Source organism: Papaver somniferum, chromosome 8, assembly GCF_003573695.1.
Source record: "Papaver somniferum cultivar HN1 chromosome 8, ASM357369v1, whole genome shotgun sequence".
NCBI lineage: Eukaryota > Viridiplantae > Streptophyta > Magnoliopsida > Ranunculales > Papaveraceae > Papaver > Papaver somniferum.
This window is the reverse complement of record NC_039365.1, coordinates 154,007,354-154,032,058: the sequence shown is the minus strand read 5'-3', so window position 1 is coordinate 154,032,058 and position 24,705 is coordinate 154,007,354. Positions and strand designations below refer to the sequence as shown.

Genomic DNA, 24,705 nt, shown 5'->3' with positions numbered 1-24,705 from the left:
CTTCAGTTATATTTTGCTAGTATTTTCTAAATAGAATGTTCTTGATGTGTTTTTTTTTTTTTTTTTTTGGCCTTGCCGCTCTTTGTAACCAACCCTTATGAAATGGATCCTTCTTTTGGTATACATGCAGTATCAGTTTGTTTTTTATTTTAAGCATTGTGAGGAAGGACATTAAAAACAAAAGAAGAATGTTTTAAGTGTTTGGGTGCGATACCGAAGGGAGGTACCTTCGTGATCGTCTTGAGACTTGTCACCCCGCTGGCGAACCCTGGGCCAGAGGATTCCCAGACGGTGGGGGTCGAGGCAACGTTCTAGGATATGGGGTTAAAATATTTACATACACCCATTCCGTCGACCCGTTTCCTTAAGATTGGTTGGGTATCTCTTTCTGCTGGGTGCCTTCCCCCTGGTATTACACTCATAGACACTGATGGGGGAGCCGTGAGAGATTGTAGATTAACTACTTTCCCCAATATTGTTGATAAGTTTTGTTTACTTGAAGGTTTCAAAAATCTTGTTTGATTGATAGGTTGAGGCCTGTTACTCCTCGTCCAGAGATAGAAACATGTAAAGCGGTTACGCTGCCTTCTTCTTCTGGTATTCTTCACGCAGATGCAAAGATGCGTTGCTCCTATGGGTTGTACGGTTTTATCCACTTAGCATTCCAAGGATGCCGGAGGAACTCGCCTTTCAGATTGCGAAGATAGTAGGAACCGTCTTCCGCAATGTCGTGTATTATAAAAGGTCCTCCCCATGTAGGTGCTAACTTTCCTCATTTCTTCTCTCGTTGATACTGTGGGATTGTTCTTAGCACATACTTCCCCTCTACAAAATTTCGAAGCTTTACCTTTTTTTTGTACTCCCTCGCTAGTCTTCGTTGATAATTTTCCATCTTCTGCAATGCTTCTACCCTCCTTCCTTCCAGGTCGTCCAATCTCTCTAACATCATGTCTGTTGTGAGATTTTTCTCCCATGCTTCGGTATTTGTGGTTGGCATGAGGATCTCTGTTGGGATGACTGCTTCAGCTCCATAAGTGAGGAGAAACGGGGATTCCCCAGTGGCAGATCTTCGTGTTGTCCTGTATGCCCATAACACATTGTGCAGCTGTTCACACCATCGCCCCTTATGTTCGTCTAATTGCTTTTTGAGGATAAGGGCGAGGGTCTTGTTAGTGGCTTCCGCTTGTCCGTTTCTTTGAGGTATATGGGGGTGGATTTGTTCTTCCTTATTTTGAAAGTATCGAAGAGCATGTCTATATTTTTCCCATGTAATTGCTTACCATTATCGGACACGATTTCCGCTGGTATGCCGAACCTGCAAATGATGTTTTGGAATATGAAAGTAAACACATCAACGTCTCTGATCCTGTCTAAGGCTTTAGCTTCCACCCATTTACTGAAGTAGTCTGTGGCTACTATCAAAAATCGTCTTTTCCCTGATCCTTCGATGAAAGGCCCGACGATATCTATGCCCCATTTTGAAAATGGCCACGGGCTATCTACAGAATTTAATGTTGCTGCTGGCGCGTGTATCTTTTTGGCGAAACGCTGACATTCTTCACATCGTCGGGACATTCTTGCGGCATCCTGTATCATTGTGGGCCAGTAATATCCTTGCATTTTTGCTTTGTCGGCTAGTGATCTCATGCCGCTATGATTCCCTGCGTCACCATAATGGATGTCGTTTAGAATTCGATGCCCCTATTTTCTGGAAAAGCAACGTAGTAACGGTCCGAGGAAGGATTTCTTGTACAGGACCCCATACCGAAGATCATATCTTCCTACTTTGGAGAGTATTTTCCTGGCTTGTTTATGGTCCGCGGGTAAGGTTCCCTCTTCGAGAAACGCATGGATGACCATTCTCCAATCATCTTCGTTGCTGAAATCTTCGTCTTGATTTGCTCTTGACAGGATATCTTCTTCGCCAAAATCGTTATGGATGTCTTCTCCTACCTGATCTTCGATATTTTCTTCCACTGTATCTTGATTGGTAGCGAAGGAGAATTGCGATGCAATTGAAGGCTCGTATACCCTTGTTATTTTAATAGCTTCGATGCTTTTTTCCTTCAGCATGGATGATATATATGCTAGGGCATCCGCGTGCCTGAGATCCCTTCTGCATAAGTGCCGGAACTTGATGTTTGGAATTTTTGATGCCAATGTTTGGACCAAGGCAATGTAAGCTGAGAGGGTGTCGTCGTACACATTGTACTCGAGCCCTATTTGTCGTATGACAAGCTTCGAATCACTTGTCAGTCTTACATCAGTTACCCCAATCTTTATTATTAAGCGGAGGGCATGTACGACTGCCTCGTATTCGACGATGTTGTTAGTATGTTCTTTGAATTCTAACCTGAGTGACTGTACGATCCTTTCTACAGTTGGGGTGGTGATGACAATGCCTATTCCCGCCCCTTCCTTATTTTTGGAACCATCGACGAAGACTTCCCATTGTCTTTGACTCGCGGGTTCGAGGATATCCATTGGATCCTTGCTTTCTTCATCGGCTTCTGGTATTCCCTTAATCTCTTCGTCGTTGTCCCGGGGGAGGTCTGCTAAGAAATCCGCCAAAACTTGGGATTTTTGGGAATGTTGAATTTCATGAATGATGTTGAATTGGTCCAGGTGGGTGTTCCACTTGATTATTCTGCCTACTTTTCCCGCGCTTTTGAGGACTGCTTCCAGTGGTGCTTTGCATGGGACGCGGATGAAGTGAGTTAGGAAATAGGTTCTCAGCTTTTGAGTAGTCCATACCAATGCCAGGATAAGTTGTTCGATCTTCGTGTAGTTCCTTTCCGCAGAATTGAGGGTCTTACTGACATAATAGATAGGCTGTTCTATCTTCGTATTGGTTTTGACCAACACTGCGCTAACTACGTCTTCTGTCGCTGCTATGTACAATGCCAAAACCTCATCAGGATCAGGCTTCTGCAGGATTGGAATTGAAGCCAGGTGTTCTTTGATTTTTGGAAGGCTTCTTCGCATTCTGCGGTCCATTCAAACTTACTCCCTTTTTTGAGAATATTGAAAAAATGTTTGCATTTGTCCGAGGATCGGGCAATAAATCTGCCCAAGGCTGCTATGGACCCATTGAGCTTCTGCACTTCTTTTAAATTCTTCGGGGATGGCATTTCTACTATGGCCTGAATCTTCGCTGGGTCTACCTCAATGCCCCTTTTTGTTACCAGATATCCGAGGAATTTCCCTGAGGTGACACCGAAAGTGCATTTTTCTGGATTTACTTTCATGTGATGTTTCCTCATTGCTTCGAAGATATCTCTCAGATCCTGGTGGTGATCTTTGCGCAGCTTACTTTTGACGAGCATGTCATCAACGTAGACTTCTAAGGTACTACCAATCCATGGCCTGAAGATAGCATCGACCATTCTTTGGTACGTTGCCCCTGCGTTTCGAAGTCCAAAGGGCATTCTAGTGCAATAAAGGCCATGTGGGGTGTAGAATGTGTGTGTAGTTGATCTTCTTCTGCCAGGGCTACTTGGTTGTAGCCAGAATATCCATCCATGAATGACAGCTCTTCGTATCCTTCTACTGCTTCAACCAGCTGATCTATGCTTGGCAGGGGATAGCTGTCCTTTGGACATGCCTTGTTGAGGTTAGTAAAATCGATGCATATCCTAACCCCTCCATTTTTCTTAGGAACGAACCATGTTGGAGATCCATGTAGGGTACTTGACTTCTTGATGAACCCTGCTTCTAGTAGTTTCCGAAGTTCTTTTTCCACTGCCTTATGGTACTCCGGTGCAACTTTTCTTATTTTCTGCCTGAAAGGTGGTGCCTGGTTTGATGCGCAGCTCGTGTTGGATTATTTTCGGGTCAATCCCCGGCATATCTCCTAGCTTCCAGGCGAATACATCCGCGTATTCTTTAAGTAATTTGGTTAAGGAATCTTCTCTTCTTTCGTCCATTATGGTCCCTACTTTGATCATCTTCGGGTTTTCTTCCGTTCCTATGTTGATTTCTTTCGGGCTCTACTGGTGTGAACACCGGCTTCGGATCCCCGAGGACTGGGACGTTCTTTGATTGCTATTTGGTATGTTTCTGTCCTTCGTTGGCTGCTGAAGTACCTGTTTCTGTGTTTAGGACATTATCATCTTTTGTCAAACCCCTCCCTGTGGTTTCCTTGAGGAACAGGTCTATGGCCTTTTCTTTCGCGGCTTCTTTATTTTTAATTCTTCGGGTTTTTCGCTGCTCTTCTTGTTCGTTGTTGATACGATCCTGAGTGGTTTGGCACTCTCTTGCAGAGACCCGATCTCCCTTGATTTCCATCACTCCCTCAGGTGTAGGGAATCTGAGATATTGGTAGTAAGTTGCCGCCACTCCTTTGAGTTTATGTAACCACTTTCGTCCAATAATGGCGTTATAGGGGGATGGGGCGTCAACCACGCTGAATCGTGTTTCTACTTTCATGGGTCCGGCGTTAACCTGCAACACGATGTCTCCCAATGGCTTCGTGGGTGCTCCATTGAATCCGTAGATGGTGTAATAAGAGGTCATTAGCTGTTCTTCATGGAGCTTCATTCGTTTGAATGCGTCGTAGAATAGAACGTTTACTGAGCTTCCCCCGTCTATGAGGATCTTTTTGAGGTTACATCCAGCCACTGGTAGTGTTAGGACCAGGGATCGTTATGATCTTCCATATCTTCTTCGATATCTTCAGCATCGAAGATAATAGGTGAGTCCATCCACTCTTCGTGCTCGTCCACCTCTACACCATCAATCTTATATAATTCGCAGTGGTCCTCGAACTGCTTCCGTAGCCTCTTTCCTATCTGCGCTGTAAGTGAGGGCCCTGCGGCTTCGAACACGAGATGGTGTTGATTGTGCGGTTCCCTCTGGAAGTTGGACTGGCTTGGTCCGTTTGGATCTATCCTCGGCGACCTCCTTTCGTATGTAATGTTGGAGTTCGCCAGCATCAATCAGTTTTTGGATCATTATTTTGAGGTTTTTACATTTCTCGGTCTGGTGTCCATTGAAGCAGTGATATTCACAGTAATCTTTAGACTTCTCGGTTCTTGGGGGCTGTTTTCCCTTAGACCACGGCCACTCCAAATTTTCCCTTCCTTTGATCTCTCGCAAGATCCGAGCATAGCTAGCATTGAGCTTCGTGTAAACTTGATCTTCGAATTTTCGATCGTCTTTTCGTCGTTCATCCTTCGTTCCTTCCTATCTTCGTGAGGCCGTTCCACTGAGCTATTCTTTTGGCCCCATTGGTTTGTTCTGCGGAATTGGTACGGTGAGACCTCTGCGGGTATGCCCTCGGGTTTCACGCTGGATTTCTTCAAGACGAGCGTGTTTTCAATAATTATTCGAAGATCTCCTTCTGTCTTAGGCACGCTTCCATGAATCTCAACAAATAGTGGACTCATTCGGTCTAATCCCCACTTGTAGCAGTTGATACTTACCACTGGGTCCACACTTCCTATGGCTTGGCAGATCTTGTGCCATCTGTTAGTGTATTCCCTCGTGTTTTCCTTGTAGCCAATTGCCAGCGAAAAGAGCTTATCCATTCCGGTGTTAACAGCCTTGTTGTACATGTAAGTTCTTAAGAACTTTTCTGCGAGTTGATCGTAGGAGTGGATGGAGTCAGGCGGCAAATTATCAAACCAAGACAATGCCGATCCCTTCAGGCTTGATGGGAAGTATCTACAGAGTACGGCGTCGTTCTGACTCCATCTGGCTAAGACACGGTTATAATACCGAATATGTGCAGCGGGATCACTGGATCCGTCATAGCATTCGAAGGTCGGGACAGGGCACTTCAGCGGAATAGGGGTGTTGGCCAGGCGATGAGTTAGGGGCGTGGAGTTAGCCTCTCTCATGACCTCTTCTAACCTTCCCCCGCCTTGTCTAGTTTTTAACTGCCTGATCTCAGCCATCATTTCATCACGCAGCTCTTCCATCGCGCGGTGGTGCCCTACGCTCTTCTGCCGTGATAGTCTGACTCTTCGTCATTATAATCCGGGTCGGATGCGCTACTTCCCCTAGCCGCGTCTGCTACGATGACTCTTCGGTCTCGATTAGGTTCTGGTGCCTTTGAATTTGCTTCATCAAGTTGTTGGCTGGTCTTCGTGCTTAGGGCAATCCGGTCTTTTAAATCTTGATTTTCTCTGGCCAGCAAGCTACACATCTGCGTAAACCTGCTGGCTCTTCTTCAATTCTTCAAGCTCAGCCATCAATCGATGTGATTGGTTTGACCCCTGATTAGGAGTCCCAGCTCGTGCTACTACGGCCATGGTGCCGCCTTCTTCTACGGTTTCACTAAAGGTGGTAGAGGTTCAGCTTCGATTGTTGGCATTTCCAAATCAGGCTGAGTGCCCATCTGCGGTGTTAGAGCCGCCGACACAGTTTGATTCTGATCGTTTGTTGATGGCATTCCGAAGGTTGGCGGATGCGCGGGTTGATGTGTTCTGGATTCAGCCACCCTTTCTTTTGGTTGATGGAATTGATTCGTAGCCAAAGTTTTGCTGGTTTCTGCAGCCTTCGGGGCTGCCGCAGCCGTACTGTACTTTGTCGCCGCTGCTCTGAGAGCCGCGGCTGCAACGGAGTTAGCGTTCATAGGCGAAGTGATTTCCGCAGTATCCTGCCTCTGACTAGTCATTTTGGCTTTGTCTCCTTTCTGTTTGCTTCGGGTGATGACCGGGGTTGTCCTTGGTGCTTCCTTTGACGAGGCTTTGGATTTTCCTGCCTCCTGCGTCTTTTCCATCTTGGGTCCTTTTGTTGCTTTCTTTCTGCACAAGGGAATTTCAAACAGCGAGAAACAGAAATGTCCGTGCGGATCGGGTTAGTTTGCAAAATATCCTATTCCAAGATGGGGAAAAACTGCCCGAGGGCCACAAAGAAAACTTTAGGGAGGCTCAATTGATTAAAACATATGAGTTAAAATACATGGGTTAAGGTCTATTAAAAGTGCGGACTCATTGAAAATACATGAAAACGCGTGAAGATCCCTTTGAAGATGCACGTAGATCCTTTGAAAATGTACGAAAACCCACCGAAGAGACAGGTCCGTACGAGATATAAAAAATGTAAATCCGTGGATCTAAGCAATAAATCTTTTAACCAGTTTAAACTGCATCTATATATACTGCTAGAGCTAATGAAGATAATGGGTGTGTTTTTGAAGATAATAAAGTTAACAAAATATAAATACTGTTAGAGATAATGAAGCAGAGCAATCATATGCTAGTTTAAGGTAAAATCACAGGATAAGATAAATCTTTTACCGGGACGAAGTCCCTGTTTCTAGCGCCAAATTGTGAACACGTAAATCACGAAGGCATCTATATGTTCACAAACAATGTTCGCATTCTATACACATGCTCGCACTGATGAGACAATTGCATTGATTCCTTGGATCAAAACCTTCGGGTTTATCATTGCCTCGTCTAATATCATCACCAGAGGCGTTCACATAGAGGAAGATAAAGAAAACGAAGTGTAAAAGTAAAACTCGTGGAGTGTTAAATGGATGTAAAGAGTTGAAATGTAAATAAGACTGGGAATTACGTGGTTCAGCACTAAGGCCTACATCCACGGGGTTGTCGTTTTCACTATGCATTTGATGATTACATAGGTAGTCGAATGACTTTGGAGTTTACATAGGTCTGCCAATTGTAAAAGGTAAACTTACACTAACAATTCTTCTCTATCGACTTCTCTCTACACCTCTCTCCTTTCTGATCCCCTCTCTCTTAGTGGAGAGGGGGTATTTATAGGGTTAGAGTGTGGGACCCGTTTCTGAGAGCCGTTGGAACCTTATATTCTTGTGCTTTGTGTCCATCACGCAAAGGCCTTCGTTCATTGCTTGATCACGCAGAGTCATCCTCGTTCGTTCCACGGGTTGATCGACACGTACACTGCTCAGAGTGTTTAATGCGGGTAGTTGAGACGCATGCTCGTGTCAGACAAGTGTCTTTTGCCCCTGTCACGTCCATGTCAGTCAACCTTCTCTTCACCGTTGATCTTGGCTTCTTTTGGGGATGAGATAAAGTAACTCTTCGGGAGTTATTTGGTTCCCCGCAGTACACCGTGCTTTTGGTACATCTTTTAACTTCTGCCCTTGGATTTATTCGGGAGAAGATCCGACGTCGACGGGATGGGCTTCTTGGCTGTGGGCTTGTGTCATCATGTTTTGATGACTTGGTCCGCATGCTCTCCACGTGTATTCTCACATACACGTGTTTGATGATGAAATATGTACACACAATTGGGTTCCTGAAGTCTCCAAAAACAAGCGTACCCCCTTATAATCAGCAGCACGTGGTATTCTAAGGTGGAAGAATAATTCGTTTTTTTGTTGACTGCCTATGCAAACCCTTCAAAAATAGGCGTATGCCGCTTGTACAAACCATTTTGAGAGGATTTCTACTGTGGGACTAGTCCAAGTTGATTTTCTGGACTTGCTAACCAAATGCGCTTCAAAGTTCCTAAATGTACTCATTCTGCTTCCAAGGTGACAGTGAAAGAAACGTTACCTTCCTAATAATTCAGCACCGGAAGTTCAATTCATGAGGTATAGCTAGAACCTAATAAAATACTCGAGATGAGAGCCGGGCCTGATAGGCAAGCAGGGTAAGCCCCACTTGCAGGAAACAACGGCCCTGGGGCAACAAAAGGCCAATTTCTTATGGGGGTTTTCATTAAATAAAGAAGGAAGATGGACTAAATTATTACTTGCATTAATTTGAAGGACTAAAAATGATGTATGTAAATAGTTTAATAGAAACATTTTTAGTTTCTTTCTCCATCTTTTTCATTCTCTTCCTTGAGAGGCTGGTACTGCCTCCTCCTCTTTTTCCTTCCCATCGCCCATTACCATATGATAGTTTAGTACTAATATCCACCAACAATAAGACTATTTAAAGTAGATTTTTTTTTGTTTAAAAGTAAAAAAATATTGTCTTACGACTTTAATCATCTTCCATGTTTGTTATATAAACTATAAATTTTCTTCATGGTCATTTTTGATTATTGATATTTTTTCATTTTAACTTTTAGTTGTCTATTTTGTAGTAATATTCTATTTTTAAATCAAAATTACAAACTATGCGATTCGTTCAGAAAATTTCTCCGCGGCCTTCGGCCGCCTCACATATTAGTGACATTCTAGCCGTACAAAAAAAAAATGTTGTTGGTCCTGTATAGGAAAAAAAAAATCTGTTCGCTTGGGGGAAAATTATTTTCAGGAACGGCCCCGTGAATAAGACTTTGATTCCACCACTGTTTCACCATATGGTCAAATTCCCTTTGATTCTTCCCCGTTGTTTGTCTTTTCCTCCCATGTATTCTCATGTCTATTCCTTACCATGGAGTCGAAGTTCTAACACATGAAGTAGCTTCCTCCTTTGTACCGTGAAGGTTAGTGCAAGTCAGTAATGGGTTTTTGTCAGTAGACCTACGAAGTGCTAATAATTGGAAAGGTGATAGATTCGGCACCAGTGGTCTAGTGGTAGAATAGTACCCGGCCACGGTACAGACCTGGGTCCGATTCCCGGCTGGTGCATTCTTTTTTAAACTTTTTTTTGTCTCTCTCTGATTTTTAGGACGGTTTGTTATTTGGTTTTTAGAAGGATTGAAATTGCAAATCGATGACTTTTGCATGGGACAGTCCATCGTGGTAGGAGGAGTCCTGTTTACATAGAGCAGAACTAGTTAAGGTCCGTGAATTTTAAATTTAAAAGTTTATTATCAAGGCCGTTGAGAGGATTTGGAAATAGTTTTCAATCAGCAATAAACGCGCCTTGGGTATTACAGCATTAGTTGCATCATTGCCCCAAACGCAGACAACCTAGCTAGTCTAAAGCTTTAGACTATACCCTTCAAAAAAAAAATTAGAAACAACAATTTTGGCTTAACTTGTACAACATATAAATCAAAAATCAAATAGGCTTGATGAAAAATCCCAAATTCAATCGTCCATTAAGATGTTTGACAGTTACAGTAGGAGGTAATAAGGTGTTACTGACAAGTGTAAAATCTAGTATGAGAATGAGGCAGGATATCAAAGAAGTTTAAACTTTCAGTTACAATTTTGCAAATTTGAAACCGCAGCTGAACTAGTTACGCGAAAGATAAACTTCAACAGGGCGTTCAGTTTCCAGGTTGGTTTATCATTCACAAAAGGTTAGCTTTGACATTTGGTGGGGGTGCGCCAGGCCTTTCAGTAGTGCAAAGCAGAGGCGACGCTTGAGAAACTGTTCAAAACTCCCCCATGAAAAAAATTAATTTAATACCGTGTGAGCCGATGGCTCACATATCAGTATTAAACTGATAAGAACAGATACTACACTTGATTGTAGCCAAAAGGCCGAGAAAAGTATGCTTCTTGCCCTATACATTTGGTGGGGGTGCGCCAGGCCTTTGCAGTAGTGCAACACAGAGGCGACGCTTGAGAACCCCACCAGCAAGCTGTTGTGATGGGAATTCCCCCATGAAAAAATTAATTTAATATCGTGTGAGCCGATGGCTCACATATCAATATTAAACCGATAAGAACAGATACTACACTTGATCTTAGCCAAAAGGCCGAGAAAGGTATGCTTAATCCCCTCCAGAACTTCGTTGTTTATACTGGCAGTTTCCTTCAGCCCTCTGAAGTTAACCACTGTGGGACTAAATTTTAAGCTCCATTTACCTAGGATTAGTCATGGCCTTCCACGTTATCTTTGTGACTTCACACAGAAACAGCGAGGTTCACATAGCTTAAAATTCAACCAACTTCTCATGGATATAATTTGTAGGATGGTGGGACTGGTAAGAATACTCCTAGTGCAGATAACTTAAGTGTTCCGTTGTTAAAAATATATTTGCAAAAGAAGTAAAAGAATAGCTGAAACTTTGGCCATATACTGCTGCATATCAGAAGACCAATGACCTTAAACCAGCTTGATCAATAGAGTGAGTTCAAGCTCTGGTGGATTGAAGAGAATAGATTCCAGAGAAACTTTTAAAACAACTCCCTATCATATTGATAAAGAATGCATCTGCAGAGACCTTCCAGTGGCGAAATTGCGAAAACCAGAACATCATTAACTCTACAGTTCACAAAGAATTAAGCCTCTCCATCAGTTCACAAAGGTGGAATTAAAAAAGAACATCATTAACTCTACATGGTTTTAGAGAGTTACAAACTTCTAGTGACAAACTCCAAGGGTGGTAAGTTTCTTTTACAAGTATTATTCAAGGAGAAACATGAAATTACATTAGTCACTACTATATAGTAATCAACTGATTATATTCTCTTCATACCTATAATGGAAAAGTCTAGAATTTTGAGAATGGTCAAAGACCACAGTGACGTTCTTGAATTAGCGGCCTCCAGAACCAAAGGTATTCGTTGCACCTTGATTAACTGCTGGGTATTCTGGTATTGAAAATGGAACGAAGCAATATATGGAGTATGTTTCTTTTATGAATGTAGGAGTAACCAATGAAGATATTAAGGCATGCCGTGATTATAGATCTTTCTCTTTCTTAGCTTATCCTCTGGAAGCGGCCTAACACCTGTTGTTTGCATTCTCATTCAGGAGCTATATATTTTCTGATATGGGAACTCTGAACTGAAGAGGTACTCGGGCTGCGGTGCACTATTATCCCTTTGTCCATCAGGTATGTATGATGTTTTTCTCAAAATAATATACTGGCTCGCTTTTCAGAACTCTATCATATTAAGTAAAGTAAGATTTCCTAATCATAAACTAATTAAGTTCTTTTTCAAGTAATAAAATGAATCCAAACTGCACTAAGAATTCAAAGTCGGTTCAGTATTATGGAATCCATCCTAAAAGAAGCCAACTTCTGTAAGCCTATAAATACTCAACCACACCTCTCTTTAAGTCTCATACCAAATATTCGCAGTCTCGATCTTTTTCTCTATCCCAAAAGTTCTCAGATTTTATTTTTCTTTCTCAAGCTCAAGAATGGCAGCCAGGATGTTCCGCTTTTGTCGGACTGTATTTTTCATGTTGCTTTTGGGTACATCTTTAAGTGTTAACGCTGATGATAGCGAGGACACTACCATGGTGATAGGGTGTCCCTTCACCTCCATATATAACTTTGGTACGCTGTCAAAGGTTACTGGAAATTATGAAGTGGTAGATTATATATCCTCAGCTTTTCGTCTTCCATCTCCGAAACTATATGCAGCAAACAAGAAAGATGGGAAGTTTGTTTATGGAGCATACTTTGCAGTAGAAAGGTTCAACTGCGCTCGACACGTATTTTACAACCAAAAATTCTGTCAACAAACAAGTTGATCAGTTCGTGACACATCTATCGTCTATCTGCTCCAACCGTCAGGAGTGTTGGAAGAAGCTACGTCATGCAGTTTTCTTGGTGGAGGAATTCGGAAGCAGGGACTACTTTCATTCCCTCTCTGAGGGTATAAAGGTGAGGGAGGTGGAAGAGTCTCTCGTACCTATAGTTGTTGAATCGATCATAAATTCCGTAGCCAGACTGATTCAAGCCGGTGCTAGGAACGTTATGGTTCATGGAAATTTACCCTTTGGATGCCAACCAACTTACTTGCAGAAGTTCCAAGAAAAAAGTCCATCGAGCAAGGTTCACTCATACAGGTGTCTAAGAAGTTTCAACCGTCTCTCTGACCTTCACAACAACCGTCTGAACCAGGCACTTATGGAGCTAAGCATCCAACACCCTTAGGTTCAGATTGTATTTGCTGATTACTATAAGGCGTTTATAGCTCTCGTCAAGAGTCTAAGGAAAACTTGTGGTGGAAATAAAGGTGGTGATGCTACTGCAGTATATGTTCTGATCCTAAAAAATACATTCACTCAGACGAGAATCATCTGACCCAAGAGGTTAACAAATTTCTGGCAGAAGCGATCATCACTGCTAGAAGTGAAAGTTTTGTGTATCCAAAACTCAATCTACCTTATAGATTGCATTGTGTGATGTAGGAAGACTCAAGATATGTTGTGCAAGAACAGACTAATCAAGTAGAAAGATAACTAAAGGGTGTATTAATATTTTTAGAGTCCAAGCGGTGTTGTTCTAAATTGATGGTCCTTGTAATTCTTATGTCAGTAAATGATACTCAGTTAAACAGCATTCTTTGTGTATTTTCTCTTACTCTTTAATGTAATGGTATTTTTATTCATAACGATTATGGGGTAGTGTTGAATTCTTATTCTTAAACGTTATCGATTGAGTAAAAACTAAGAATTTCGAATTGATAAGAATGGCTCAGGATCTAAGGAGTAATACCCTGAGAGAACTTTAGTTTTCTTTATTGATTTTAGAGTTAACCCTCACAGGATTATTACAAAGCCTTTAATACTAATCATACAGTTGACCTCACACACTCTTTACACACAAGCACAAATACTTGTGACACACAAACAACTCACACAAGTATAATATCTAATGGAACCCATTCAATCATTTGAAAGAATCACAGCTATTTAAAATAACGCACGAATGGAGTAACACACAAGCAATTTGAAGGAAGACGGCTTATATATTTTTCAGTTTTGATGGTTAAATTTATTTATTTTTGGAAGTAGCTGACATAAATATGATTATAGTATATGTGCAAACAGACACATATTCTCAGTTCAGACATACGACGACAGTTACTAAGTAGCTTGCGAACTAAATAAATGATTATTTGCTTAATCAGGCAATGCAAAGAGAAGGGAGAAACTTCGAATTGGGAGAGAAAACGTATTACGCGGTGTTGGCTTCAAACGTGGTGGTTTGGCAACTGGCAGTTCTTGGAAGATTCGGAATTATCTTATGCACTTCATCTCTCTTTGCTGGAATCATGTGCGCGACGAACATTCCTGTCACGCAAATTGCAGGGGTGATAGCCTTCCATGAGAAATTTGCAGGAGAAAAAGGGATGTCATTGGCTTTAGGACTTTGGGGATTCGTATCTTACTTCTACGGATCATACAAGTTAAACAAGAAGCAAGGACACTCAATCAGACCAAATCCTAACTTGTAAATTTCATCTACATATAATGTTTTCCTTAGCTACCACCAGTAATACATACATGTAAATTTGCATACACAAAAATACATGCATGTGTGCCCTTTGCTGTTTGGGAACAATTTTAATTTAACGATAAAAAATTCCAAAATTAATGATGAGAAGTTGCAGTTTTATGATAGATCAGTACGGTGATCAATTTGAATTGCTTGATGAGGAAAAGTTATGCAGATTTCTAGTCATCCTTTGACAAAGTTTAAGAAGCAATTCACTGTGAGTTTAAGTCGAGGTAGTAAGAATCCGCATTGTACAGACTTAAATATTTTTTGGTGGAGATGTTTGAAGACAAAATACTAGAAGAACCATAATCCACTTAGCTCGCAGTTGAGGAAAACCGAAAGTTTGGGTCAGAACAGGCCTAGTTTGGTTATGGAAGCAAGATAAACTTGCAAACGATAGCTCAGAGAACAGCAACAACAGGATGCTGGCAATATCATTAACTCTTGCTTATGCTGAAAGCTTAAAATTAGAATTGGTGGGGGTGCGCCAGGCCTTTGCAGTAGTGCAACGCAGAGGCGACACGTGAGAACCCCAGCAACAAGCTGGTGTGATGGGAACTCCCCCATGAAAAAAATTAATTTAATATCGTGTGAGCCGATGGCTCACATATCAGATATTAAACTGATAAGAACAGATACTACACTTGATCTTAGCCAAAAGGCCGAGAAAGGTATGCTTGATCTCTGTATAAGCTTCCTCTTTTATATTGTCTTGTTTCGATGCCTCTGCTCTAGACCAGTCTATGTGGGACTAAATGTTATAGTTTACTGCCTTAGATGAGTTGAGTTTTCCTGGGACATTGTGGAAGTAGTAGTAGCTTGATAATTTGTCGAAGCATTACAACTAAATTGTAACTTGAAATATTGGAAGATTTTTTATCTCGCACAATTGTGTGAACACTGTGATGTATTTTTCTTCCCGAAGCAAGTTACTTTCTGAAGGAGGGTCAATCATCAACACTACCATCCACAACATACACCACAGATGGCGCTAATTGGTGCAGCAACCAGAACAAACAACTAACCAATCCCATTAAGTCGATCAATAACTAACTAATTCTATTGACACAAAAACCCATGTCATCTCCGGCGGCTTGGACTCTTCCCCTGACCAAACAAAACCGAGAGAAGAGATTAAGTACTAACAACGATACGATTTATTTTAACATGCTGCATGCACCTAATGAACCCCATGCATGATAGGATTTGGAGCATGTTGAGCAAGGGAGTTCTTGTTTGGCAAATATTGTAAAATTAAAGTTATATGCACTATTAAATTGTTGTTTTTTACCTGGTTGAAAATATATTTTTGAGAATCTGTTAGGGGTATTCTCTTTTGTAATCTTTCTCTAGAAAGTGAAACTGATTTTGATTGTTTAGCTGGGCCTTGGTTGTTGTTGAATGAGCTCAGATCTTATGGCTGAGACCTATTTCTTTAGGTTGAGATTGTGCTGAAAGGACCATAAAATCAATCAAAATGTGTAACACCTGAAATGAAAAGCTGAATTAGACAGAGTCCTGCAATTATGAGTGTCCCAGTTTGCAAATCAAAAATGTGAGTTGAGTTGAGTTTTTTTTTTTGGCATTAGGAAGGCGTACACTCTTTTCCCAAAGATAAGTAGATAACTATCACAAAACCGGGATGTTTATGTCTTTTGAGTGACTGAATCACAAACATAACTAGTCAGGAATCGGAAAAGAATAGTTAACTTCGTAGGAAAATCCATTCTACAAGAGAATTTTGTTTATTCAACAGGACTACTGGTAGGAACCGGATTGATGATGAAACTGCCCAAGTAGCTAGATATAGATAATAAGTTTTAATGTTTGTTTTCTGTATGTATTTGTTTGTATCCAGTTATTAGTAAGCTTTAGTTTGTACAGGTCCGTAATACCACAAACAAGAACAATCGAAGGACTTTTTCTCCTAAAATTAAAATTTTTAGTTAAGTATTGTAGGGCTTTACCCTTGATTAGAGGGATCCCTTCCAGAAATTCTCGACGGCCCTGGGAGACCCAAGGCCGAGGAGGGGGTTTGGAAATAGTTTTCAACCAGCAATTGACGCGCCTCGGTTATTACCTCATTAGCTGCGTCATTGCCCCAAGCGCAAAGATAGGTTCCAAGCTCTGTATCAACTGGGATTTATATTACCTTCATTCATGTCCCTAACTCGACTTGGACAATATGGATCTAATAATTGTCATTTTTTACACTTTCGGTTCTAATGGTCGTGTAGTATTATGTTTGGAATGCTAAATAGTTCATGATGAAGTTAGAAAAATCCATGTTTTATGCATGTTAGTTACTCATGGTTGGAGTTACTAGAAACTGAGTGGTTTATGAGGAAGTTCGAATTTAATTTGGTAATTTACTTAACGGTATTCAGTGTTTGAATTTGTGGGGAAGGTTTTTCAATAGGATCTCAGATGAAAATGGGTTGGTTCTAAGTATACATACTTAGTGTATCTAAGTTGCCAGTCAGGGTATGGTCGCTTAGTTTCTGTATATGAGTTACAGAAAGTTGAATTCACTGGAAATTGCAGAGTTGGAGGAGGTAATCATATTGGAGTAGTATACATATTCTCACCATAAAATGTATAAATCCCAAATCTAAAGCACAACTTGGAGAAAGAACTTTAGCCCGTGGTGTGTAAGAACATCAACATTTAGAAAGAACTTTAGCCCAAGAGCTGATCTAAGACACTTGGTGTCAGATTTGGTGTACATTGGACCATTCCACAACATTATTAAATCCTATGTAATCGGTTGAACCAGTGGCAAATAGAAAACGATTAGAACTATCAATAACGACTTTAATCACTAAACAATCTAGTAATCCAGTTCTTGTTCAGGAATGGAGCTGGGTTTGTGAGGCTAGCGTTACTAATAACATCAACATATGGTTTTTCATTCAACATTGAGAAGTAATACTGATCTGAATACCTTAGATACATCCACAGTAAAGCATAATGGCTCCTTTCAGATTTGGAAACCCGGTACTAGTATCCTTCATCACTTGCAAGTTGAACACAATACGAGCACTCCTCCTGACACTGGTATTCTCCGGTTGCCAACTCTTGGAGAGAATAAGGTGTAGAGGAACCATACAAAATGCCGCCTGAACTGACCATAGGGTTTATCCAAGGCATAGAGACCAGTAAAAGATTTGTTTTGAATATTGTTGGGCTCCTCTAAACAAAGAGAAACCCTCCAAAAATAGGCGTATGCCGCTTATAAACGGCAAGCACACGGTATTCTTTAGTAAAAGGCGAAAGAATAGTTCGCTCTGTGCTTACCGCACGGCTCCGTGAATCAGTAAGGGGAATCCAGCGCTAGTTATATAGGAGTTATTTTTAGTGGGGTTGTGCTTTCTGGTCCTTGTGGGACTAATTACTTTCACGAGATTTAAAGTTATCGGTTCCGAGTCACATAATCCATTCCATGACCATTGCAGAGGTATACTGCAAAAACTTTCATTATGAATTTTAAAGCCATGCCTTAGAAATGAAAAGTTTCTTTTTGAAAATTATTGGGTTCCTGAAGTCTCCAAAAACAAGCGTACCCCCTTATAATCAGCAGCACATGGTATTCTAAGGTGGAAGAATAATTCGCTTTTGTGTTGACTGCCTATGCAAACCCTTCAAAAATAGGCGTATGCCGCTTGTACAAACCATTTTGAGCGGATTTCTACTGTGGGACTAGTCCAAGTTGATTTTCTGGACTTGCTAACCAAATGTGCTTCAAAGTTCCAAAATGTGCTCATTCTGCTTCCAAGGTGACAGTGAAAGAAACGTTACCTTCCTAATAATTCAGCACCGGAAGTTCAATTCATGAGGTATAGCTAGAACCTAATAAAAGACTCGAGATGAGGGCCGGGCCTGATAGGCAAGCAGGGTAAGCCCCACTTGCAGGCAACAACGGCCCTGGGGCAACAAAAGGCCCATTTCTGATGGGGGTTTTCATTAAATAAAGAAGGAAGATGGACTAAATTATTACTTGCATTAATTTGAAGGACTAAAAATGATGTATGTAAATAGTTTAATAGAAACATTTTTAGTTTCTTTCTCCATCTTTTTCATTCTCTTCCCTGAGAGGCTGGTACTGCCTCCTCCTTTTTTTCCTTCCCATCGCCCATTACCATATGATAGTTTAGTACTAATATCCACCAACAATAGACTATTTAAAGTAGTTTTTTTTTGTTTAAAAGCAAAAAAATATTGTATTACGACTTTAATCATCTTCCATGTTTGTTATATAAACTATAAATTTTCTTCATGGTCATTTTTGATTATTGATATTTTTTCATTTTAACTTTTAGTTATCTATTTTGTAGTAGTATTCTATTTGTAAATCAAAATTACAAACTATGCGATTCGTTCAGAAAAATTCCCCACGGCCGAAGGCCGCCTCACATAGTACACAAAAAAAATATGTTGTTGGTCCTCTATAGGGACAAAAAAATCTGTTCGCTTAGGGGCAAATTATTTTCAGGAACAACCCCGTGAATAAGACTTTGATTCCACCACTGTTTCACCATATGGTCAAATTCCCTTTGATTCTTCCCCGTTGTTTGTCTTTTCCTCCCATGTATTCTCATGTCTATTCCTCACCATAGAGTCGAACTTCTAACACATGAAGTAGCTTCCTTCTTTGTACCGTGAAGGTTAGTGCAAGTATGTAATGGGTTTTTGTCAGTAGACCTACGAAGTGCTAATAATTGGAAAGGTGATAGATTCGGCACTAGTGGTCTAGTGGTAGAATAGTACCCTACCACGGTACAGATCTGGGTCCGATTCCCGGCTGGTGCATTCTTTTTTAAACTTTTTTTTTTGTCTCTCTCTGATTTTCAGGACGGTTTGTTGTTCGGTTTTTAGAAGGATTGTGTTGCATGGGACAGTCCATCGTGGTAGGAGTCCTGTTTACATAGAGCAGAACTAGTTAAGGTCCGTGAATTTTAAATTTAAAAGTTTATTATCAAGACCGTTGAGAGAATTTGAAAATAGTTTTCAATCAGCAATAAACGCGCCTTGGGTATTACAGCATTAGTTGCATCACTGCCCCAAGCGCAGACAACCTAGCTAGTCTAAAGCTTTAGACTATACCCTTCAAAAAAAAATTAGAAACAACAATTTTGGCTCAACTTGTACAACATATAAATCAAAAATCAAATAGGCTTGATGAAAAATCCCAAATTCAATCATGTTTGACAGTTACAGTAGGAGGTAATAAGGTGTTACTGACAAGTGTAAAATCTAGTATGAGAATGAGGCAGGATATCAAAGAAGTTTAAACTTTCAGTTACCATGTTGCAAATTTGAAACCGCAGCTGAACTAGTTACGCGAAAGATAACAGCTGAACTAGTTACGCGAAAGATAAACTCGCGAAAGATAACAGCTGAACTAGTTACGCGAAAGATAAACTTCGACAGGGCGTTCAGTTTCCAGTTTCCAGGTTGGTTTACCATTTGGTGGGGGTGCTCCAGGCCTTTGCAGTAGTGCAAAGCAGAGGCGACGCTTGAGAAGGTTGGTTTACCATTTGGTGGGGGTGCTCCAGGCCTTTGCAGTAGTGCAAAGCAGAGGCGACGCTTGACAAACTGATCGGAACTCCCCATGAAAGAAATTAATTTAATATCGTGTGAGCCGATGGCTCACATATCAATATTAAACTGATAAGAACAGATACTACACTTGATCGTAGCCAAAAAGGCGAGAAAAGTATGCTTCTTGCCCTATACAACTTCACTTCTTATAGGCCTCGTTTCCTTCTACCTCCTCAAAACTGAACAGTGTGGGACTAAATAGCATGCCCGTCAGTCTTAGTGTGACCTTAAATTCCCAGGAACAGCGAAGTTCAAAGAGCTTAAATTACAACCATCTTCCTCATTCATATATTTGCTTTCAAGGAATGCTTTTTGTGCTGAGGCTGACCACCTCCAGTAATGGTGCACTGATAAGAAAACTCAAAGTGCAGATAATGTAAGAAAGATTCGAAAAAGAAGAGTAAAAGCATGGCCAAAACCATGGTTTTGTGAAATTTATACAACTGCACAGAACTGTAGATGAAAATTCAAACATTTTTATTTTATTTTTCCCACCCATTTAATAACAGGGAATTAAAATGTGGTCCAATAGTACTACAGAGACAGGCCAAGACCAACACATTGGAAAACATCAGACAGAAGGAAAATGAATGAACCAGGAGTACATTTACATTTCAGGAACAATCTCCACTTCTCAAGCTTTGTAACAGGTTCAGGTAACCTGGATCTTCCGGACTGATATACCTGCACATTTTTTAGGAATCAAAATGAAACAGGTTAGAATGTTGAAACAATAGGAAGCAATGATTGAGGTAAGTCTAAGATTAGGAAAATTGGTACCCGTGTCTAAATAAGAAATCAATGATGACGAGACAACAGTTTGCCTTGAAAAACTCGGTCCTTCGTATGATATTTGCGACGTCTTTCACCGGAATCAACCTAAAACTCTCAACCTCTCCATCTGGAACATGTGATTCACACTGAATAAATCCAATTGAAGAGCAACTTCAAAAGTTCCAAGGACAAATAAGAAATCAACAAAGGATGAAATGGGGGAAATAATTTTGGATATGTGATAGACAAGTATCAACTGCCTCATAGATTTCTGAGAGAACTACTGCAGAATGAATAGTTGAAAAAAGATAATCTTATACCTTCATTTGTAGGAACAAAATCAGCAGGAAGCTTCAAATCATAACAAAAGAGAACATCTCTCTTATAGCTATACCCATTGATGTCCACATATGAAACAGCTCCAACTGGGACAGCACTGTATTCAAGCATTTCTACATCTTATATGTTGATTTTCCAGTTTTAATAACGCCACTCAACAAGCTAAAGACATAGATTGCATTTTGAAGAATAGGTGGGATAACGCATTGGAAAGAAATATACCCGTTCGAGATGGATCGTGGTATTCCTGCTTCCTCTTGGCATTCTTTCATTACATTCTCTTTACATGTGATGCCATGGGGCTGCCAATAACAATATTACAAACATATTCAGTCTACAAATACGAAATGAACTTTTCTTGGGAAAAAACATAAAATGAAATTGTTGCTTAAGTAGAGCCAAAGGATAGCAAACTCAAACTCGGTAAGGATAAGTTTACTAACATTCAATTGTAGAATTCACCAAATTTAGAAATTTTAAACCTAACTCAAAATGCTTTCTAGACCCTCTCAAGCTTGCTATACACTGACACCAAATGCAGGCCACCTATGATAATACCGGCAGTTCAAATAATACAGTCCAACAAGAACATGCAATGATTATAACATATTTAAAATAGAAGAGGTGAAATTAGTAAGTTAACAAATTATGATTGCTCAACATAGGACCCATATCTAGAGGTCCATTATCTGGATCGCAGCTGTTAATTTATTATATTGGTTTCTGCAAACAACCTCCATGTGTGGAACAGAAATTTTTCACTGTCAAATTAATGATACACTAAGTTTAAGAACTTTTTGTCATGGATTATGCTCAGACCAATGCTCTAAGTTGATGATTACATCATGTATGTCCAGTAAAACTCAAGCTCATTTGCTTTCTTTGGCAGGAAATACTTGCTCAGTCAAAACAAGAAACCGCTTTTAAAAATATGCTTCTGTAGACTACTGGGTTTTTCCAGGACAACCCCCTTGAGTATATCCTCGATGGAATCTTTTCCAGAGAGAAGAGCATCCTCCAAAGTCCAAATAGCATAATTCCAGATACAGTTTGGAAGGTCGAATGGTTTATCGTGAGACAATTGTAGACGGTCAGCAAACCATGGGACTCATAAAAAACAACGACCCAGAAAACAAATTAAAGGACTTGCAGTTGATATAAGTTTCAGTTTCATTACATACCAGTCCTCCAGCAGCTAAATGATCAAGCATTCCAGGGAAAGTAGGCTTCATGTCGCTTCTCTTTCCTATCCACAAAGATTTCTCACCATCCCTATCGACATAGCCAATCAAGTGGATGCCATAAGCCTATTCTCAAAGTACATAAAAAAAGGAGTTTATCACTCAGCAGTAGGAACAATATATTTATATTCACCCATCACAGGTGGCTCATAAAACACAAAAATGCCAAAGAAGCTTGAAGATAATATACAAAGCTGTGAGGAAACGCTACAGCTTACACATCCAATTAAATTGGTGGCTAAGTTAGTTAAAGAGAAAAAAGTTTACTACAGACCAAGGATTCCAAAACCTAAATGTGACTTTGGGGGTGAACAATGAGGATATATGAAGATACAACACTAAAAACTTATGATCTGCATCAACTTTTCTGTTTGGAAATAGTACGTCGCCAAAGTGATTAATCAGCATGCTATTTAGATATTGTTGATTAAGAAATCAGATAGCTTGAGAGGAGGATATTCCAAACCTTAATTCCGAAGAATGGAGCAGCTGCACGTTCCAGAGAAAAATATGCTGGCACCCCATATGATGTTGTCACAGGGTAAAGCTAAAAATAATTGAAAAAACCGTCATTGGCAAACTGAAGGACAGATGGACATATTTAAGTCTGAACTAGTATTCTAGTACATCTTTAAACTCAGTAAAACTGCTCAGTTCGGTAACACAACAATCTGATTTCAAGACAAAATCATTAACTTAATCGAAATCAACCAAATACGTCCAGGTCTACCTGAGCGCTGGTCGAGTAATGAATTAGTAATCAAAGAACTACCATAAACCAACGATACTGCTTCAAACCAAAACAATAGTAAGAAGTACCTCATTCCGTATACCTGGTATTACTCCTTCACCCAAGCACTTAATAACATCCCCAACTGCCTTTGTCCTGTCCTCTGGTAATTTAAGTGATGGGTTCAATATCACATAGCCACCACCACCACCATTACCAAACAAATTATCCTCAGGAAATGCAAAAACATCCTGGAATTTCCTTAGATGGCTAGCGAACCTACATTAGGTTCAATAGTACTATCTATAAAAAGTCGAATTCATGACCAATTTACGACAATCAAACAGTGTAAGAGAAGTGTAAGAATTTACATACTGATTATGAACATATCCAGCAATTTGTTCCTCGATAATGAACGGAAGGAATTCAGATTTCATTTCCTGCAGAACTTTTTACACAAAAAAATCATATAATTTCAAATTTAGGGAAGCAAATGATTAAATAAGATAGAGACTTACAAATCCACGGTTACAAGTTTTGATTCTTTGGAGAAACCCATCGAGTTTTGATGAATGTGAGGTTGAATCATCTGGTTTAGAAATTACTCCATAAACATCATCCCAACTAAAACTACTGGTACTACTATAACTAGCATTCAATACTACAGGACGACAGCTGAATCGTAGCTTTAATTCTTGAGATTTTCTATAAACGAATTTGGTTCGGAGAACAGGAGACAGAAAAGTGGAGTAAGAAGAGAGAGATACGGCCATTAGAGTCTACTTTTGGAGCTCCACCAACCTCACCCAGTTTAAGTTCACAGCAACGGCAGGCGCCTATTGATATTTGATACCACAAATTAACATATTAAGCTCTAGAAAATCAAGGTAATACTCTTTGAGTTACACGTACACCAGCCATATTATTTGAACTAAATGAAAACTATATCCAGAAAAAATGAAATAAAAATCCCAAATATTTTCAAATGTGTAAATTACATCCATTTCATTTTTCAAGAATACCCAACCTATCCTATTCTTCTTTATTCTTCTCTGTGTAAGAAACTTATTGTCTCTTTCTCTCGCACCGCCAACACCAGAAACTTCTCCTCCTCCTCGCGCACCATCACCGTCACCACCAAAATCAAAATCATGACCATTTCTCTGATCATTCACCAACCGTCTCCTTTGTTTCTTCCCCCGCCACCATCACCAGCAGTACCTCCTTCATGTTCCCTTCATTTTTGTTGCTGTGTAGAACATAGGGTTTCAAATTGGTTGAAATGGAAAAAGAAAAAAAGGATATCATATGATAATATGATAATCGTCGGAAGTAGTTGTTCGATCTACTTCTAATCTCCTATAACTCATGCAACAATCTTCTCCTTCTCCGGTATTCACCCTATCTCAGATTCAATTATGGGGTTTCCCGGTATCCAGATTCAATTATGGGGTTTTCTTTCTTACTAATATGTAGATTTCTTATCTAGGGTTCTTATTTCACTCTTTAATTGGTGAATTACCTTTACTGATTTTAAATTGGATAGCTTAATGTGACAAAGTTACAATTTTTATGGTCAAAATTCCCTATTTTTCAAATTCCGTGTTGAAATTTCACTCAATTCTTAGAACTTTGTAGGAAATTATCTGTATAACCAAAATCCATTTTGGGTAGTGGTGTTGATCGTTGTGATGGTGGTTAATTATGACTGATTTGGTGCGTGTATGCTGAAGATGTTGAAACCAAATTGTGGTGACTAAATGAGGTACTTCTGGTGATAAATTACATTTCTGGGTAATGAGTGAATGTTTAGGAGGTGGAAATGCGAAAAAGTTAATCCTCTAGGAAACAAGTCTCACAATTTTATCTCGTGGGCTTATGTAGTAGCTTACTTGCATACTGTGAATTTGAGTGGCATAAAGGAGCTGAATGACAACTCTAATGCTGGGACACAAGATAACACTATTCAGGATGGTTAACTTGAAGTTC

General features: G+C 40.1%; 1 protein-coding gene, 3 non-coding genes and 3 pseudogenes across 5 annotated transcripts; all 7 read right to left on the bottom strand.

Annotated features, from left to right (window-relative positions):
* Nucleotides 1–10,161: 10,161 nt before the first annotated feature.
* On the bottom strand, nt 10,162–10,340 carry LOC113307310 (annotated as a pseudogene).
* A 22-nt stretch (nt 10,341–10,362) lies between these two features.
* On the bottom strand, nt 10,363–10,558 carry LOC113307233. The gene has a single exon (XR_003339066.1). It is a non-coding gene; the product is annotated as a U2 spliceosomal RNA (small nuclear RNA).
* Nucleotides 10,559–14,508: 3,950 nt separating this feature from the next.
* Nucleotides 14,509–14,706, bottom strand: LOC113307198. Its single transcript, XR_003339063.1, has one exon. It is a non-coding gene; the product is annotated as a U2 spliceosomal RNA (small nuclear RNA).
* Nucleotides 14,707–16,001: 1,295 nt separating this feature from the next.
* Nucleotides 16,002–16,146, bottom strand: LOC113306999 (annotated as a pseudogene).
* Nucleotides 16,147–17,218: 1,072 nt separating this feature from the next.
* On the bottom strand, nt 17,219–17,338 carry LOC113307008. Its single transcript, XR_003338978.1, has one exon. It is a non-coding gene; the product is annotated as a U5 spliceosomal RNA (small nuclear RNA).
* Nucleotides 17,339–19,572: 2,234 nt separating this feature from the next.
* On the bottom strand, nt 19,573–19,751 carry LOC113307377 (annotated as a pseudogene).
* A 341-nt stretch (nt 19,752–20,092) lies between these two features.
* LOC113303596 (nudix hydrolase 20, chloroplastic-like) lies at nt 20,093–24,437 on the bottom strand. Of its 2 annotated transcripts, none has more exons than XM_026552639.1 (9): nt 23,235–24,437; nt 23,092–23,156; nt 22,806–22,995; nt 22,453–22,533; nt 21,927–22,052; nt 20,968–21,047; nt 20,727–20,842; nt 20,413–20,533; nt 20,093–20,316 (listed from the first exon to the last, which is right to left on the bottom strand). In XM_026552639.1, the coding sequence occupies exons 1-9, from the start codon at nt 23,487–23,489 to the stop codon at nt 20,247–20,249; spliced, it is 1,104 nt and encodes a 367-aa protein (XP_026408424.1). In that variant the 5' UTR covers nt 23,490–24,437; the 3' UTR covers nt 20,093–20,246. The 2 variants fall into 2 exon arrangements, with proteins under 2 accessions (XP_026408424.1, XP_026408425.1); XM_026552640.1 differs by having other exon boundaries at nt 23,092–23,164; nt 23,235–23,376.
* Nucleotides 24,438–24,705: the final 268 nt, after the last annotated feature.

What these genes read in the sequence shown, in the direction of transcription:
- LOC113303596 (XM_026552639.1), bottom strand. Translation starts at nt 23,489, where the DNA reads ATGGCCGTATCTCTCTCTTCTTACTCCACTTTTCTGTCTCCTGTTCTC. An exon ending in TACCAGGTATACGGAATGAG is followed by an intron (nt 22,534 to 22,805) that starts GTACTTCTTACT and finishes AATTATTTTTAG; the next exon opens with CTTTACCCTGTGACAACATC. An exon ending in TTTTGTTCCTACAAATGAAG is followed by an intron (nt 20,534 to 20,726) that starts GTATAAGATTAT and finishes CACATGTTCCAG; the next exon opens with ATGGAGAGGTTGAGAGTTTT.